This window comes from Salvelinus fontinalis, chromosome 1 (genome assembly GCF_029448725.1).
Source record: "Salvelinus fontinalis isolate EN_2023a chromosome 1, ASM2944872v1, whole genome shotgun sequence".
Classification (NCBI taxonomy): Eukaryota; Metazoa; Chordata; class Actinopteri; order Salmoniformes; family Salmonidae; genus Salvelinus; species Salvelinus fontinalis.
This window is the reverse complement of record NC_074665.1, coordinates 22597161-22616570: the sequence shown is the minus strand read 5'-3', so window position 1 is coordinate 22616570 and position 19410 is coordinate 22597161. Positions and strand designations below refer to the sequence as shown.

Below are 19410 nucleotides of genomic sequence, written 5' to 3'. Positions count from 1 at the left end.
TGACAGGCTTTGCGTCAGTATGGATCAAGTCCACACTGCAGTGTATGAAATATGACTGAAGATGGCGATGACTGACAACTGTGTGTACGTGTGTGATTTAGTCTGGGTTTAACCTGGTGATGACCCACCCGTGTTGTGTGAACGAGATCACCCTCAGCCTCAACAACAGGAACCCCAGGTGAGGACCAGTGTTATGTGTGTGTGTGTGTGTGTGTGTGTGTGTGTGTGTGTGTGTGTGTGTGTGTGTGTGTGTGTGTGTGTGTGTGTGTGTGTGTGTGTGTGTGTGTGTGTGTGTGTGTGTGTGTGTGTGTGTGTGTGTGTGTGTGTGTGTGTGTGTGTGTGTGTGTGTGTGTGTGTGTGTCTGTGTGTGTCTGTGTCTGTCTGTGTGTGTGTGTGTGTGTGTGTGTGTGTGTGTGTGTATGTGTGTGTGTAAAATGTACACTTGTACCCCTCAGGACCAAAGCTCTAGTTCTGGAGCTGCTGGCTGCTGTATGTCTAGTGAGGGGCGGTCATGACATCATCCTCTCCGCTTTTGACAACTTCAAAGAGGTAAGAGGGGTATCCATGAACACAGTCTTTTCACCAACAATTCCTGTCAAGCCCCACACCCCTCTGAAGTCTCCCATCATCATATTGCACGTCATGCAACAGAAGTATTCAACTCTTACCCTACGAGGTCCGGAGCCTGCTGGTTTTTGGTTCTACCTGATAATTAATTGCACCCACCTGTCTAAATCAGTCCCTGATTAGAGGGGAACAATGAAAAAATGCAGTGGAACTGCCTTTGAGGTCCAGAGTTGAGTTTGCGGGTCATATAGGCACCCAGTTTCCCAAATCTCCCATTGACAACAACACACAATTTACGCAAAGCTTACATGACTTACATGCAGAGATCTGAAAAAAGTCAGGATGTGGCCATCAGTCGTCTTGATTTCCTTGTGAACACTGCACATGCCAAATCAACCTATTCAACCCCCATCCAAAGATATCACCCAATGACCCCCCTGGCAGCTGTCATGACAGTTGTCCACTATAAGCAGGAGGGGGTAAAGGTGCCGGAGGGGGTGGGGGCACAAAAATTCTTAACAGTTGTTGGCGACGTGACAGCTAAACCTTTCCTTGGACTTCTCCCCACTGTCTGTCAAGGGAGCAACTGTTGCCAACAGAGAAAGACCCCTGTGGATAGGGCTAGCCAGATATTGTGATGTAGACCTGGGTATTATTAGCAATGGGGAAAGACGGAGAAGCTAGGTCTTAGCATTAGATGCCCTACTGCAACCTGGGGTATTTAGGGATAGTTGACCCTGAGCACTGATCTGTGGTCAGTTTTTGTCTTTGAAGTCCTGATTGGTATAATTATCCCAGTCCAGTAGTTTTGAGAAACCTCTCCCTAGAGCGATTAATTACATGGACATTAACCAGAGCAGACAACTTTTTCAGTAGCAAAAGGGGTAGCAGAACACATTATATATCAGCATTGGTTATTTACAGTCAGTGGCGATTTTAGCATGTAAATCTTGGTTGGACAAATTCCAAAAATGGTTTTTAGATGCATGGCAGCAAAGCCACTACACAACACAACATAACACAACACTAAACAACACATTAATTGCACTGTAATGGTAACAACCTGTTAGAGCCTACATAAAGCTGTCCCAACAGCGGAGCTTTCTTTTCAGCACCATGAAGTGAATCCTTACCACTGCTACACCTGGCTATCAGCGGAGCCTTGTCTGGCAGCGAAACAGTTCATTCAGCCTTGTTTACTGACTTTTTAAAAACAATAGCTGACAGCTGACTTGCTTAAACAAATGTGATTACTACTGACTCCTTGTGGATTTGTGTGAGTCGATAACAACCACATTCTCCTTCAATAATAAAAAACGGCAAAATGACTTTTGACTTTTAAACCATACACGAACATTATTCCATTTATGTTCAGTAAATTCATCATGTTTATTCTTATATCATTAACACTAAGCTCTAAGTATTAGCAAGTGCAAGCAAACGAGCTGCGACGAGGTAGGCCTATTCGTTCATCACTTTGAAAATGGACACCGACAGAAATTCGGATAAATGTTACAGTAGTTCAGATAAACTCAGTATGATGTTGAGGCCTTAACTTTACTCTTCTTTAAGTCACCACAAAGAGTGAGAGAGAGCGAGAGGTTAACCTACAATTTGAAGTATTTTATTAGACCTATGGGGAAACAAACAAACAAACAAACAACCCTCGCAATATCAACTGGAATTACATGGGTCTATTACTGAACTTTTTGTTGAAAACAAATATTTGAATGGGAAGCATGGTTACAGACCCAACAACATTATATAATATCCCCTCCTCGTGAAGGAAAACACATGAGCTAATTATAATACACAAAGTAAGCAAAACAATGAAATCATTCCAACATTGCCTAAAATTATGAATAAGATACTAATAAGGTACACCAATATAAGCAATAGGCCTATAATAATTGAGCTGTACAAACTATGGCATAAGGGATGGATGAGCGGATAAGAGGCCATCCGTAATTTCGACTAAGACATTAATGAGCGAGCTAAGATGGACGTAGTCAATATAACTATTTGTTCAGCACTTTTGAAAAGGAAAGCGACAGAATTCAGAACATTAGCCGTTCTTACAGTTTTCTCCCTGTATACCAAGTCAGAACCGTAGGATAAATAAAGGGGGCATATAAGCAGACAAAGAAAGGTCTTACAATATTTGATGGTGACATTTCTCTAAAACAGGCTATAGGCTACATGTGCACCAGCAAGTCAGAACAGTAGGCTGAGGGGGAAAGGTACCAAATTATTAAGGTGAGGCACATCGGCTAGGAACAGCTTACTACACAATATAGTATTACTTTCTTAGCTACAGTATACATATCTCCCTGGCATATTACATCATTTATGCAGCAGTATACAATACATTTTTGGACTCGTTGTGGTGCTGTGCTCACTTGAACAGGAAGGTGGCGCGGCGGTTCTTCTTGTGGGCAAATTTTGTCATAAAAATGTCTTATCAAACTCTGTCATTCTCTGGATTTATGGTGCTTTCAAGGCAACTGGGAACTCTGGGGAAAAAACAGGGCCGAATCATGACGTCCAACATCTTTAGGTTGGAGCTCTAGAAAGAGAATTTGGAATTCCGAGTTGGATGACCGTTCAGAACGTATTTCCCACTTGTTTTGAACTCTCTGAAGTCTGAGATTTCCCAGTTCCAAGTTTCCAGTTGTTTTGAACATGGAAGACATCATGCTGCATTGACAGCATGGCCAATGAATTCAACCTTTTCTGGCACGTGGACAATGTTTATCCTTTTAAACTTGGAAAAGAGACCCTTTCAGACAGATGTTTTAAGTTCTTAAACCCAGACTTGGACCACACACCCTCTCCACTGAAAAGCAGGTAGGGGAAGCAAAATAGTGATTGCTTTGCAACGCTTGCAGTAAGCCACTGATTCCTTTCAAACCATTCATTATTGAATTTGCAATTTCCGACTTGTTTTGTAGTGTTTATGTCCAATGGCTGAAGAGCACCAATACGATTTATCTATAATTTCTCTTTATATGACAAGGATTGAAAAGGATTTGCCAGTAGATTGTCGACGTGATTCATGACGATGACTGCTTGTCTAGATTGCTAGCTAAGATTGTGAAGGTATGACGTTGACATGATCAGTCCAATCAAAGCCATGGTAGATATAACGTGATTTGAAGCCATTTTATCTGTGGCCAATGACCTTGAGCCTTCTTGGATGGGCACTTCCAATGTAAATTGAGTTGCCTAGCTCGCCCTGTAGATTCTGCGGTGATGTAGTTTCCCCATGAGTGACAGAACACCGAGCCAATCACGGCGCAACAAGAGAAGATTACCAACGCACACGCTCTGTATTTTCCGCTGGCTGCCCCACCACCACAGAAAGCACTGAGCTAGGCTGAAACACCTGCATTTTGGAGCTGCCTTACTCAAGAAAGAGACAATGTTTGTATGCGGCTTTATTCACTCAATAAATGTGTTTTTACATTGCTTGCAAACGGATATGTGACACAAATGAATGCCAAAATAACATTCAAAACGGGCAACAGCTACTGTAAACAGGCTCTCCTCCACCTCCCCTGAATGATGGGTCGCCACTGCGTACAGTCCGTCATTTTAAAGCCCTATAATGTGCCACTCAGCGATAGGCATCGCTTAAACAATGCTCACAAAGTTGTGAAATATTGATTGACCTTTCAACACTTTCAAGCTTGAGCTTGATTAAAGTCCATAACTGTAGTTTCCAGAGCTCTCGCCTTCTCATATCCTAATAACACACACTGCTTAAGCAATACCTTAGAGTAGCGACCTTGCGTCAGTTGCAGTTCTGGCATCAAAAGTGACAGTCGTTTTGGTATAGCACGGACAAACTGTGTGGGTGAGAGATAGATGGAGGGAGGGAGCGAGAGACGATAGATAGCACATGGTGGAGGAGTGCAGAAGTGGAGGCGGAAAGACCAGGCTGGCTCCTGTTGCCCACAGTGGCAGAGCGTGGGCATTGTTTGGGTACAGGCTGGCAGGTTGAAGAGCAGGCCTGTATTATTTAGTGGACATGAGTGGGCTGGGGGGAGGCGCGTTAACCCTTAAAGACATATCACTGCATGTTCTGAACAGCTATTGGATATCACAGGATAGAACAGTCTAACTGATGCATTTTACTGCTTATGAGAGTGTTCTGAACCCACCTTTGTATGGCCGAGTGAGGCTGACATTCTAGCTTTCATTATTGAAGTCAGTTAACTTCCATTTTAGAAGTCATTTGCGTTAGCCTAGGGGTAGAGAGGGCGGGAGAGAAGCATACAAAGTGAAATATGGGTTGCGTGGGGTACAGGAAGCTGTATTTAAGGATACACTGCCACCCTATGCATATTTGTGGCGCTGCAATGCAGAATTATGTGCATAGTCGAAAACCTTTTCCCCTTAATCCATGTCGTTCATAAGGTATGTGGAGAGAGGAGCCGATTCGAGAAGCTCATGGAGTATTTCTCCAATGAAGACAGCAACATTGACTTCATGGTGAGTCTGACTCCAAATTGCACAATTCATGTTTATTAGGTCCATCTCCTTCTCTGATGCACAGAAGAAAAAATGCTCAGACTTGATTACAGTTGATGTAAACCTGACGCCATTGATGTAAACCAGGGATTGGCAATGTTGATGGGAGTGGGGGCCACAGTGGATCACGGGTCTGCTCTGCGTATTTTGCCATTGGGTGGAGAGAAAAATGTGCAGTTTTACAACAAATTTCTTCCCATTCTTCATATTTTGCTGTAGGATGGAGGAAAATGTTTGCCATTTTTAATATGATAATTGATGATCAATGGGCCCCACCCCGGTCGGTAATTTGACCATGCATACTATAAGTATGGATAGCTGGCCGCTAGACTAACTTACCAATCTAAAAACATTTAGCTGACATTTTGAAATTCTTTTCTATATTCTATTATTATCAACAGTAAGTTGAGACCCCGACTGAGTTCCTCATTTATATATATATTTGTTGTGAAATTGCGGGCTGCGGGCCTACAAGAAGGGGGGTGTACCACGCCGTCTCCTACTGTTTATGTCCACCAGGTGGCGTGCATGCAGTTCATCAACATCGTGGTCCACTCCGTTGAGAACATGAACTTCAGGGTTCATCTGCAGTATGAGTTTAGCCACCATGGCCTGGATGACTACCTCCAGGTGAGTGATACTGAATCACAGAGAGAAGTTGCCCCTTACCACTGATACATCACATCAAATTGTATTTGTCACATGCGCCGGCTGAATACAACAGGTGTATGCTTTACCGTGAATTATGGTCAGATGTTTTCAGAAAATATCCAAATATACTCACTGATTTGTGAATAATGTGTCTTATAAAGACCTCATGAGATTGCATTAGTACAACTGTCTTTCCTTATCATAACCAAAAACCCAAAGACACATCATTCTGTTGTTTTATGTTTCTGTTGTCATGGGAGACTAGATTTGAAGGTTAACAAATGATGCATGTGAGAGCACATAATTACATCGAAAAATAGTAATGTATCTCTATGTTTGTCTATGTATATGCGTGTCTGTGTTCCTCTGTCATGTGCAGAGGTTAAAGTTCACGGAGAGTGACAGGCTGCTGGTGCAGATCCAGGCCTACCTGGACAACGTGTTTGATGTGGGGGCTCTGCTGGAGGATGCGGAGACCAAGAATGCCCTGTTGGAGCACATGGAGGAGCTGCAGGACCACAATGCACAGGTGATCATGCATCCATTGTGTACAAACAAGAATGTGTACAAGAACACACATCCGCTATGTCAACTTTGTTTTGTTGCACCTGGGTCAACTTGTTCATACTTTTGTTGTGTTTGAAGGACATTGTGTTTGAAGGTTTATAATAAGTAGATTGTATGTACTGTGTTTTGTTACGTGTCTGTACGACTGTATATAAATGTGTGTGTGTGTGTGTGTGTGTGTGTGTGTGTGTGTGTGTGTGTGTGTGTGTGTGTGTGTGTGTGTGTGTGTGTGTGTGTGTGTGTGTGTGTGTGTGTGTGTGTGTGTTATAGATAAGCAGCAGATTGCAAGAGAGTGAGAGGGAGGCGTTGGAGACAGTGTCAGAGTTGGAGAAACATCTCATCCAGACCACCAAAGAGGTGGAGCTGCTAAAGGTAGTCCTATCATCTAACTAACTACAGTCCATGACATTCACAAAGAAGTCTTGCGTTAGTTCCTGAGCTAATGCCTAGGCTGGAGCTCAGAGGGCTAACACATGGACATGTGTGTCTGTGTAACAGGAGAGTCTGCGTGAGTCCTGTGCCCAGGTGACCATTTTACAACAGAGGGAGATAGAGAGAGAGATAGAACGAGAGAGGGAACGAGAGAGGCAGAGGGATAGAGATCGTTCGGCCCAGGCCTTGGCGGAGCTGGAGGAGAAAGTTCAGGGGCTTGTGGACCAGCAGCTGATTCGAATTGAGCGCTCGTCCTCGGGACACCTGGACCTCCATGTCATCCCTTTCATCCTTCCTGTTTCCATCCATGCTGAAACAGGTGGGCTGCAAGCCACACACATGGGCTCAGAAACCATGTAAAAAATATACATTTATTTTGGTTTATGGAATCAACCAAAAATGTTACCTTTTTTCATATTTCCCTGCTTCCACAGAACAAATCACGACTGTCGATGGACCTGTGGCCCCTCCCACATCTGTAGTCCCGCCCCCACCTCCTGCTCCTCCATTACCTGGTGCAACAGAGGTCACGGCACAAGCTCCTCCTCCTCCTCCTCCTCCTCCTCCTCCTCCTCCCCCTCCATGCCCGACGGCACCACCACCTCTGCCCCCCCCTCTTCCAGGGGGTGGTATGGCCCTCCCGCCACCACCTCCAAGTGTTGGAATGGCCCCGCCATTTGGGGGCATGCATGATGGACACACCGGTAAGCTAACACGCGATAGGTCAAGATAGTTCTGTCAGTCGTGGTTCTAAAGACGAAACGTTCACTTCATTGATCCCCACCAAAATGAATGTGTCCCTCTTCTGGACAGGTAACAGAAACAAGAAGCCCATTCAGACTAAGTACCGAATGCCTTCATTCAATTGGCAGGCCCTCAAACCCAACCAGGTGGCTGGAACCATCTTCAATGAGCTGGATGACGAGAACGTTTTGGGGGTGAGACCACAGTACCCTGCTAGCTATCTGCTTTCAATCTGTATTCTTGTCCATCTCAACATGTCCTCATCTGTCTGCGGCTGCTGTTTCTGTTTCTACTCATTCCAGTCTTCCAATCCCTCTTCCTCTCTGTTTCATCCGCTCTCTAGTTTCTCTTTCTTCTGTAATCCTCAAATCCTATGTAGTTCTCTCTCTCTCGCTATCTGATCTGTCTTCTGCCATATGACAAAATAGTCTGCGGTATCAACTGATGTTTAACTGTAGATCGTTCTCACTGAGTTTGGCCATTACCAAAAGCTCATGAATTAGTTATCCACCTCTCCCCTCCATGTCCTAGGAGTTGAACATGGACGCATTTGAGGAGCAGTTTAAGACCAAGGCCCAGACAGCCCAGGCTGACGTGGGGACTCTGAGAGCGAAGGTGGCCCAGAAGATCCCCAGCAAAGTGTCCCTACTGGAGTCCAACAGGGCCAAGAACCTGGCCATCACCCTGCGCAAGGGAGGCATGACCACCTCGGACATCTGCACCGCTATAGAGACGTATGTGTCTGTTATCAATTTGTTATAAGAAAAATACCACGTCATTTGTGCATAAGATTAGATATAGTAAGACTACATGTGGTTGAATGCACTGACTGTAAGTCGCTCTGGATGAGAGCGTCTGCTGAATGACCAAATGTGATATGTAGTACTTTTTGTATTGTGACTGTGTATAGACAAAGAGAGAAACATATGGTTGTCTATGGTTTTACTAAGCATTTGATAGTAACTGATCAACTTATAACCAATGTGAAACGTGTGAAGACTCATTACACTCGTAACTCACTTCGGTTGTCGGTATACAGTCATCTCAGAATATGAACAGTCTCTGTAGTAAGTAGTAGTTGTACATCAGTGGTGGTCAGTGTCGTTAAAGACGAGGGAGGGCAGTTTTTTTTTTCTTCATGAGCATGGCCTTATTTCTATTACAGCATATTGGATGACTGTCATTCATATTCCATTCAACCAGTTCAATGTAACAGCGATAGGTTTAGGCTATTACACGATACTCAAATTTTCCCTACACCCATCATGAGGTTGCTACAACCTAGCCTATGAATGAAAGTTTACAACGTAGATGCACAGAGAAAGATTTGAGGAGACAGACAGTGACACATGGACAGACAGTGATACATTCAATACCGTCTTGCACACTCTTGTCTGCATTTAGCTGATTTAGGATGTAGTCATTAGTCCAACAGTTGCAAACAAAAGTTTCTATTGGACAAATGCAGATATGTTTATCCCCGTTTTGTTCCGTTTAAGAAACATTTTGAACATAAATCGGCGGAATGAATACACCCCTGATCACGCATAAACAGAATCATAAGCCTCCCAGGTTTTGTATTGAAGTCAATGTACCCAGAGGAGGACGGACGCTAGCTCCGGCTACACCATGGTGATACCCTACAGAGTGTTGTTGAGGCTACTGTAGACCTTCACTGCTAAACAATGTGTTTTAATCAATTATTTGTTGACGTGATTATATTTAGTTTAGTCTTATCTATTTTTTTACGTTTTACAATTTTTTTCCCCTTTTTTCCCTCATTGAAAATCAATGAGGAGGATGATCCTCCCCTTCCTTCTCTGAGAAGCCTCCACTGTTGTACATAACCCTTGACCCCCCCCCCCCCCACACACACACACAGGTATAACCAGGAAGCTCTGAGCCTGGACTTCCTGGAGCTGCTGGAGCGTTTCATCCCCTCAGAGTACGAAGTCAAGCTCATCCAGAACTACGAGCGAGACGGGAGGCCCCTGGACGAGCTCCCCGAGGAGGACCGCTTCATGGTGCGCTTTGGCAAGATCCCACGGCTAGCCCAGCGCATCAGCACACTCACCTTCATGGGCAACTTCCCCGAGAGCATCCAGCTCATCCAGCCGGTCAGTAGAACACACTAAAAACAATGTTATTTCAATGATATTTCAATGTTATTTCAATGTTATTTCAAAATGGTTTCAATGTTATTTCAATGTTTTTGTCATGGCCAGTAGTTGGATGCGCAAAGCTTCACCATAATATCATAATTCACCATAATAATGTATGTTCCCATCTCTCCAATAGCAACTCAACGCAATCATCGCTGCCTCAATGTCAATCAAGTCCTCTAGCAAGCTGAAGAAGATCCTTGAGGTACTGTAGGAGACAGCTCTTTACTATACTGCATGTACTATACTGATATACTGCATGGATGGTTTGTGTTCAATTGGTTAGTTTTGTATGGTTACAGAGCATTGGCGTGTCACTTTGGTATGCCTCTTCTGTTCCTAAGATCATCCTAGCCTTTGGAAACTACATGAACAGCAGCAAGAGAGGAGCAGCCTATGGGTTCCGCCTGCAGAGTCTCGACTTGGTGAGAAAGACTTCAAGCAGACATACTGTATTTATCAACCAAATCTTAGAGGCTCATTTCGCAAGGCACATTGCTCTTGTACTCCAACCCAAGTCCATAAAATTCACTTGGGTTAGCAGAATGTCGTTTTAGCACAGCATCGAATTTATTATCTACAGTAATTATTCAAATGAGACTCCACCTCAGTGAGAGATCCAGAGATAACCGATTCTGACAGGCCTTCTCTGAATCAGCCACAGTGACTGAATGACTAGAACACTAAGGTGGAGCTGGGGAGTATGCCTCTTAACTCAAATTATTGCTGAAGATAATTAATGACAGGCAGAGTTACCCAAATCATCAATTAACTTCTAAATTGATTCCATTGGAGACGAGTAACAACTGCATCATCCGGATGGGTCACAGCTTATTTAAAAATGTTATGGAGTACTGTATCCCTTGATTTTCATTATCTGATCCCAGATCTGTATGTGCTTTCGCCAACTACCTCTGACTACCACTGTCATAAAGCAAATACAGGTCTGGGATCAGGCTAACCTTTTCACATTGTATCCTTTTCTCCATTGGTTGCCTCTAAATATATGGCTCTGGTTCAATCTAGCTCTTAGACACTAAGTCCACAGACCGGAAACAGACTCTGCTGCACTTCATAGTGAGTATCATCCAGGAGAAATACCCTGAGCTCCAAGCCTTCCACAGCGAGCTGCACTTCATGGACAAGGCTGCTCTGGTGTCCCTGGATAGTATTCTGCAGGACGTGTGTGCCCTGAAGAGGGGCATGGAGGTGACCAGGAAAGAGTTTGCCGTACAGGAAGACAACCCTGTGCTGCAAGATTTCCTCACCAGCAACAATGACCTGCTGGACTCTGTAGTAGAAGATGGCAAGACTGCCCAGGTCAATTCTCCCTACTAAATATAGTATATTGTAGACTGAAAAAATGTCAAGATGTATAGCCTACTAAATGGGGCTAAATTAGTAATGGTTTAATGACACTAGAATAAATGAATTTAGGAGAGGGTGATAATATTTGTATAATATGAGTACTACTGCTACAGAAAACAATGATGTACAGTATAATGAAGGTCTGATCATTTTTTCTCCTGTTAGGATGTGTATGAATCAACAGTGGAGTACTTTGGAGAGAACCCTAAAACCACACCTCCCTCCATGTTCTTCCCTGTCTTCGTGAGGTTCATCAAGGCCTATAAGGTTAGCCACCACATTGATTAATTACATTTATTGATTGCTTAAATGTATTCATATAGTCCGACTTAAAAAAAAAACGTAAGTACCTTATTGTATCGACATAGTAGACGGTGCTGAGCTCTTTGCTACATATCAAACAGTAACTGTTGTACTAATGTGACAGTGTAACATACATAACTGTTCTTCTTTTGGTCCCGGCAGCAAGCAGAGCAGGAGAATGAGCAGAGGAAAAAGCAGGATGTGTTGTCCAGAGAAGGGAGGACAGGGCCACCGTCAACATCGACATCAGCTAAGCCTGAAATACCACAGAAGGTAGTCGGTGACACATTAGCAACCATGCAATAAGACACAAAGAGAGTTGACCTACTCTGTTTACCCTCAAAACATGTATCATTTTGATTTTGACCCCCAACTCTTTGTGGCTGCCCTTTGACCCCAGCAGGTACCTATGATGCCCAAGCTGCCCCAGATGGACCTGATAGCGGAGCTGAAGAGGCGGCAGGTGATCCCCCTGGTCCGGGAGGGCAAGGATGGAGCCATCGAGGACATCATCACAGGTGGGCCTTGTGGGGTCAGGGGTCAAGGTCTCCCGTACAGTGTATGTCTGCTGTGTATGTCTAATAAAATGAATATACAATTCTGAAATTAAACTAAAGCGGTAGCTGGGATATACTCTTGTAGAAATGTACAGTATTATAATGCTTGTTTTTCTGCACCATTTTTTATGCAATTTTTCGCCATCCTCTATTTTCACAAATACATTATAACTATCATCATGCAATGTCCACTACCACGTCTACTCATACCCTTTCATCTTATCCGTTCATTCCCTTTTTCACTCCTTTTTTCATGTCATTCCCACTCATTCCCCTGGGCGTATATCTCTCCTCACCCTTGGTTATGTCTCTCCTTCACCCTCTTCTCTCTTTCTTTCTTTATCTCTCTCTCTCTCTCTGGGGTTTTCAGCTCTAAAGGCTGTGCCCTTCACGGCTCGCTCTGGCAAGCGCTCCTCTCGCCTCTTCTGCGACTCTGGCTTCAGTGATGAGAGCCCCACATAATCCCCTCGGAAGTGTGTAGGTCTGTCTTTCGCTGGCTCTGGAGGTGTCTATGACTCCTGTGCAGCACTTTCTCTGTCTGTGGATATCTCTGTTTCTCTCAGTCTCTTGGTGCAGTTGTCGGTCTGTGTTGATCTGTCTGTGTCGGTCTGTTTGGAGTTGTGGGCAGGTGTCAATACCAAAGCATGCTTAGATCAGTCCTGTTCCAGGTTGTGGTCTCACAGTGTTGTTGCTATCCATCATCTCTCATGCTAGACCTGAGGAACCAGCCGTACAGACGGACAGACGGGTCCCGAGTCAGCGCCAAGTGGAAGCCCGGGCAAAAGCTCCAAGTCTCTTCTGATATTTCCCTGTGAAAGCACACACTCGCGCTCCATTCAAACAATCACTCTCATTTCATTTCATTGATATAGAGTGCACACAAACTTGAAATATCTCCCCTAGACTTAACCCAGCATGGCAGGTGATTGGTTCTAGCTGTGGTTCAGCCCACAACAAACCTCACTGTTGACTGCCTGTTCTCTAAGTACAGCTTCAGGTATATTAGACAGTGAGGTGCTGTTTCCTAATACTTCTCTGATCCCTAACAAACACTTACAGTAAATACACTCTATTTCTCTGTAAACACTTCCTGTTTCTACATACTGCTAAAGGAGTAAGGGCTTGGCCATGGATGGACTACAGTTCAACGGCATGATTTAAATGAGAATCACCCTCATTCTCTCCAATCTTCATTAGAGCTTTTGGACATGTTTAAAGCAGATTGAACATTGGGACTGTGTATATAACCATTAGTAAAAGCCAGACAAGACCCTACATTTGTTTGTCATATTAATAGCTTATTCTATTTGTGGTACTCAGACGGCTGCAAACTGTCAATCCCAATAACTGCCGTATCTGGTGTAAAAGCATGATGACCTGTCCTTCTGTCCTAGCGCTAGTTGGATTACAACAGCTCAGGACGGAGCTTAGAACAAGATTTGTACTATATTTAAATTATTTTTAATATAGAAGTGTAAGGATAACCTTTTCTTTGTTTCACTATTTTGGGTTTGAACTAATAAATATTTTATACTGTGATTGTCTGCTACTTTATTTATAACATCAGAAGTCATGAGACATGAAATTGGTTTAGAGTTCTTCAGACTGAATGAATTTGAATCGAGTCCGTTCGTGTACAAGAGGATCACTTTTATTCTCACAAAAACAACAGGAAGGTACAAAAGCAGCGGTCTGTTCAGTACCATAGTTGATTTTCTCACAAAAAGCAGCAACAGTTCTTTCAATACATAGAATTGGCATAGCATTTGCACTGTTAGTTGCTCTTTAACATTCATACTATGTTACTTCACCATTCTTCTTCAGTACTCACAAACAACACTTATCTCACACAGCAAGCATCACTCTCTGAATAACAGTAGTTGCTCTTCAATATTTTAATCTCTTTTTCTTTACATTAACGTTGACAGTAAAATGGGTCTTGACCGACCTTGTTGCACATGATACAAAATCTATTGTCCTGTACCGTGTTTGATCTAACATACACTGAGAGTTATACAGTAGAGTTATTCACAGAAGTAACAGAACCTTTCGTCATCCCAGCGTGCAAATTCCAGGAATGTACAGTATGTGCATGCTGTTTGGATTACATTCCTCTCAAAAAAAAAGAAAAGAAATTCACATACAAATCCATAGAAGTAACATATTTTCTGTCTATGTACATGATTTATAACACTCACAGACGACCTCCAACAACCATACATTCATCATGAAACCATATTGGACATCTTATATTTTTTTTTACTTTTAAGTACAATAGAAGAAGAGAGTTGTGGGTAGTCGTCAGTGAGTACTTGTAAAGAGGGATGAGGAAATGTGCTCTCTATTTCTTTCTTCCCCTCTCCCTCTATCCGTGCCAGTTGGCTGAAATAGTACTGTAAGTAGTTGACAACCCGTCCTCATTTATTTCTATTGGGAGAGTCTGTCGTTTCCCAAACAAGACTCCCAAAATATTTTTGAACTGCGTGTCTTCTTTGTAATCCTGCCATGAATCAAATGAATCTATGACAAGAAATTATAGTAACAATGTGTTCAATGGTCTAAGTAGTTAGTCAGGAACCAAAACAATGACAAGAAAAAACTAAACACACATTCATAAACTAATTTACAGAATACATGTATCTAAAATGTGGTTATGAAGCCTCTTTTCAAGTATAAAAATACAAAAATTCTTGATTATATAAAACATAGACGAAGATTTGATTTTGTACATGATATGATCTCTGCAAACAATAACTATCAGGTAGTGTACTATTCTCTCACAATATACTGTATATCTGATATGATTTAGATTATTCTGAGGTTAATTACATGGTCTTCATTTTCATTAGCTCTCATTTCTATATTTAAGATAAATAATACATTATATTAATGTCTATGATTTAACGTTGTATCATGTCCAGTAATGTATATGTTTTGTGCCAGTGCTATATATTAGTGCACAGAGTCTTTCCGTGGCAAAACGTTGACACTTTCCTCAAGCAATATGTCAGACAGCAGAAAACCTGTCATTGTTTTTGTGTAAATCTTCATAATGCAGTGGCAATGATGACAAGCTGGCTAGTGTATAAAACTGTGCTAATGTTTACTGTGAGATTCCAGGATCAATGTGTATTCAATTTACAACATTTGGGTGTCAGAAGTGAGATCCTGTGCTGAATCTTGTTGTCACCCATATTAGCTTCAGTGTTTATCCCAGTACTTAAACTGACCATGATAGCAAAGGATAAAAGCAGTTCCCCTCAGAACTGGGAAAATACACATTTTCACTCAAATGCTCTCCATCTCAGCTCCAGACCTAGCCTAATGCAATAGGGAGGCTGTGAAAAGGCAGTCGGCAGGATATTCCTCTGTATTCTCGTATTTTTTAAGGGTTCTAACAGTGTTTTAAGATCACATTTGGTTTCCCAGTTCTTTGCCCTTATCTGGTGACCCCTTCCAGATACGAGACAGACGAGTCAAGAGCTACTGTCTTAGTCATTGATTATCTTCCAGCTTCCATATGCATCTAATTGGCCACATGGGGTACTATGCTACAGCCAGTGCTGCAGCCCTCTGTATTTCCCCCGATTGGCCACAGGGGACGCTGTGTTCAGCGCATCAGCCGTCAGGCTGGTGTCGAGATCAGAGCATTGTGGCTGTCACTAAGCTGAGCGTAGGCAGAGCTGGAGAAGTGATGCTGTGATCAGTACGGCACTGCTGTCAGGGCTTGAGGACGGGCAATCTGTCTTGATTTAGCTTCCTCACAGTGGGGAGGAGAGGAAGGTGAGTTGGGAGGGGAGAGGAAAGGAAGGGGTGAAGTGAGAAGAGGAAAGGAAATAAGGATTGAGAGATGAGAAGAAGAGAGGAAGACGTGGAGGAGGATAGGAACATGGACTAGGAGAGCTATAATGGAGAACTATGTAATAGAGGGCATGCTATACCTAGAACATTTTTAGCAGAGGATAATAGGCGTTCCAATATTATATGATCTTTATAAGTGAAGGTTGAACTCTACTTTCACCCTGGTTAACCCTAGGCATACTTTCTTGCTCTGCGATTGGTCGATTACGCCTTTGTTTGAACTTCTACTCTCGGCTGCTGGCTAGTCTGGGTACATATATGGGGCTAAAATCAAAAGCTACGATTGGCCGTTAGCGTCAACCAAACAATGCTCACTCCGAAACAACACACATTTTCAATGAATTCATCCTGTCTGAAACAGTTAAGATGCTTTCTTTGTCCAGACAGTGGGCTGCCTGCCAGACTAAATGGACTGATCTGAATGGCACCTACAGGGGCTTCTCCATAGAGCCATGGAGACCCAAACAAACCCCAGGAGAAGAAAGATGGCGCTGAGCCTGTCTCGCTGACTCATCAAGCTTGATTTGATGCCAACGCTAATGAATTACCATTACCTTTAGCGAACAAGAGATTTCCCCCTCCGGTTAGATGTCTATGGGCCCCCACACAGCTGCCACATTCGTTTACACGTCCAACCATTCAACGGGGCAAAAGGATTAGGGGGACAAATAAGACAATCACCCAAGATTAACAACGCAGACCTCCTATTAAGCCGAGACCATGTACAAAGGGAGGTAGGAGAGGAGAGGAGAGGGGAGGCGTGCCTTTAAGGATGCCAAGAGAGCTGGTTGCGTTGATGTAGATTTAGATCAATGTCAGCCCTGTCTGGCTATGTTTTCCTCATGTGTCCTTGGGAGGCCCACTGCTCACAGTGAGATAGACTGGGTGGGATGAAGAGCAGTGGAAGACTACACCAGCTTTGGTCTACATGGGGGATGGAATTTCATACAGTCTGTACATTCAGGTGGGGAAAGGGAGGGGCAATTGGTAATTGTGAAAGGAGGGATAGAGACAAAAATTGGTACCGCAATTTTGACAATCTTTGTAGTCTGAAAAAGGTATGGGAAAGTATCATTGACATCAGCTTGTGTCAAATCGATAGGGACATGATCCGCATCTTTGCCTCAAGGGACACCAGGACATCTGTGGCTCTTGGGGCCTGTATCACGAAAATCCTGTACAAGGACAGGAAGAGACAGGTGTGCCATCGCTCGCAGGAGATTGAGGGAATCTCCCACGAGAGCCTCCATTCCCCAGATAATGCGCATTAACGCCAAAATCATCCATTCAGGGACACACAAAAAGTCCACCTGTTCAAGCTAGATAAAGAGGTTAGGCATTGCCTGTTGGCAGTCTTTCTGGACAGCTATTGGAACAGTGAATGTAGCTAGCGCTGTGTAGTGTGCATGTCCACACAATGTCCTCAGGTATCAAATAGTATAATGCCAACTAAGCCTTTTTGATCAGATAACCCCTAGGCATTCATATGTTGTGCACACACAAACTTCACTCCTGTTGATTTTAACATTGCCGATTTCTCAGCTTGTGCATATTTTCCCCTCAGGATAAAATGAAGGGGGAAAAACTTGTTTATGTTGTGGTACGGTCTTGGTTAAATCCTATTGGTTCAAAATGACCTCGTTTGTTCATGTCTGAAGCAGTCATGTATTGTTGAAAGAATGAGCCTAACATGATGCATTACAGTACACAAAATAGCCTACGCATGTGGTTTTATTTTACCCACACTGTACATACAGTTCACATACAGTAGATGCATGTTTGTCCAATATATTCAGCTGACTCCAACATAAATTCATTCATATTATTTGCATATGTTAAACATACAGTTGAACAGGTCTTTTGTTTGTTTGATCACAGACAGTTCACTACATTTCACTGACCTAGTTGCCTATTTATTTATATATATATATATATACTAAAGTTCAAAAGTTTGGGGTCACTTAGAAATTTCCTTGTTTTTGAAAGAAAATCACATTTTTGTGTCCATTAAAATAACATAAAATTGATCAGAAAGACAGTGTAGACATTGTTAATGTTGTAAGTGACTATTGCAGCTGGAAACGGCTGTTTTTTATGGAATATCTACATAGGCGTACAGAGGCCCATTATCAGCAACCATTACTCCTGTGTTCCAATGGCACGTTGTGTTAGCTAATCCAAGTTTATAATTTGAAAAGGCTAATTGATCATTAGAAATCCCTTTTGCAGTTATGTTAGTACAGCTGAAAACTGTTGTTCTGATAAAGAAGCAATAAAACTGGCCTTTAGACTAGTTGAGTATCTGGAGCATCTGCATTTGTGGGTTCGATTACAGGCTCCAAATGGCCAGAAACAAAGAACTTTCTTCTGAAACTCGTCAGTCTATTCTTGTTCTGAGAAATGAAGGCTATTCCATGCGAGAAATTGCCAAGAAACTGAAGATCTCGTACAACGCTGTGTACTACTCCCTTCACAGAACAGCGGAAACTGTCTCTTACCAGAATAGAAAGAGGAGTGGGAGGCCTCGGTGCACAACTGAGCAAGAGGACAAGTACATCAGAGTGTCTAGTTTGAGAAACAGACGCCTCACAAGTCCTCAACTGGCAGCTTAATTAAATAGTACCCGCAAAACACCAGTCTCAATGTCAACGGTGAAGAGGCAACTCTGGGATGCTGGCCTTCTAGGCAGAGCTCCTCTGTCCAGTGTCTGTGTTCTTTTGCCCATCTTAATCTTTTCTTTTTATTGGTCAGTCTGGGATATGGCTTTTTCTTTACAACTCAGAGTCCCGGAGTCACCTCTTCACTGTTGACGTTGAGACTGATGTTTTGCGGGTACAATTTAATGAAGCTGCCAATTGAGGACTTGTGAGGCGTCTGTTTCTCAAACAAGACACTTCAGTTTCTTGGCAATTTCTCGCATGGAATAGCCTTCATTTCTCAGAACAAGAATAGACTGATGAGTTTCAGAAGAAAGTTATTTGTTTCTGGCCATTTGGAGGCTGTAATCGAACCCAAAAATGCTGATGTTCTAGATACTCAACTAGTCTAAAGAAGGCCAGTTTTATTGCTTCTTTAATAAGAACAACAGTTTTCAGCTGTGCGAACATAATTGCTAAATGGTTTTCTAATGATGAATTAGACTTTTAAAATGATAAACTTGGATTAGCTAACACAACGTGCCATTGGAACACAGGAGTGATGGTTGCTGATAATAGGCCTCTGTAAACCTATGAAGATATTCCATTTTAAAAATCTGCCGTTTCCAGTTACACAATAGTAATTTACATCATTAACAATGTCTACACTGTATTTCTGATCAATTTGATGTTATTTAAATGGACAAAAAATGTGCTTTTCTTTCAAAAACAAGAACATTTCTAAGTGACCCCAAACTTTTGAATGGTAGTGTATATATAGAGCGAGAGAGCGAAAGAGAGAGAGAGAGTACCAGTTAAAAGTTTGGACACACCCACTAATTCAAGGGTTTTTCTATATTTTTACCATTGTGATTGTGGATTGTGGAAACCAGGTCATCTGATGCAGCACCATCACTCTCCTTCTTGGTCAAATAGCCCTTACAAAGCCTGGAGGTGTGTTTTGGGTCATTGTCCTGTTGAAAAACAAATGATAGTCCCACTAAGTGCAAACTAGATGGGATGGCATAT

General features: G+C 42.8%; 2 protein-coding genes across 10 annotated transcripts in view; one reads left to right on the top strand and one right to left on the bottom strand.

The window, feature by feature from the left end:
* LOC129840695 (formin-like protein 1) overlaps nt 1-13423 on the top strand; it is a gene marked incomplete in the record, with an annotated part of 44497 nt that extends 31074 nt beyond the window's left edge. The window contains 19 exon segments of one of the 2 annotated variants that reach the window (XM_055908906.1): nt 102-178; nt 456-549; nt 4987-5061; nt 5620-5730; nt 6131-6280; nt 6589-6690; nt 6817-7069; nt 7185-7454; nt 7564-7688; nt 8026-8228; nt 9377-9611; nt 9793-9861; nt 10001-10081; nt 10683-10976; nt 11190-11291; nt 11490-11600; nt 11728-11845; nt 12255-12365; nt 12599-12686. In XM_055908906.1, coding sequence (XP_055764881.1) covers nt 102-178; nt 456-549; nt 4987-5061; nt 5620-5730; nt 6131-6280; nt 6589-6690; nt 6817-7069; nt 7185-7454; nt 7564-7688; nt 8026-8228; nt 9377-9611; nt 9793-9861; nt 10001-10081; nt 10683-10976; nt 11190-11291; nt 11490-11600; nt 11728-11845; nt 12255-12346 — 2562 coding nt within the window. 2 annotated transcript variants of the gene reach the window in all.
* Nucleotides 13424-13513: 90 nt separating this feature from the next.
* Nucleotides 13514-19410, bottom strand: part of LOC129840301 (SRC kinase signaling inhibitor 1-like) — a 70239-nt gene continuing 64342 nt past the window's right edge. For all 8 annotated transcript variants that reach the window (XM_055908128.1, XM_055908208.1, XM_055908374.1 and 5 more), the window contains one exon: nt 13514-19355. In XM_055908128.1, coding sequence (XP_055764103.1) covers nt 19218-19355 — 138 coding nt within the window. In that variant the 3' untranslated portion in view covers nt 13514-19217. The remainder of the gene's footprint in view (nt 19356-19410) is intronic.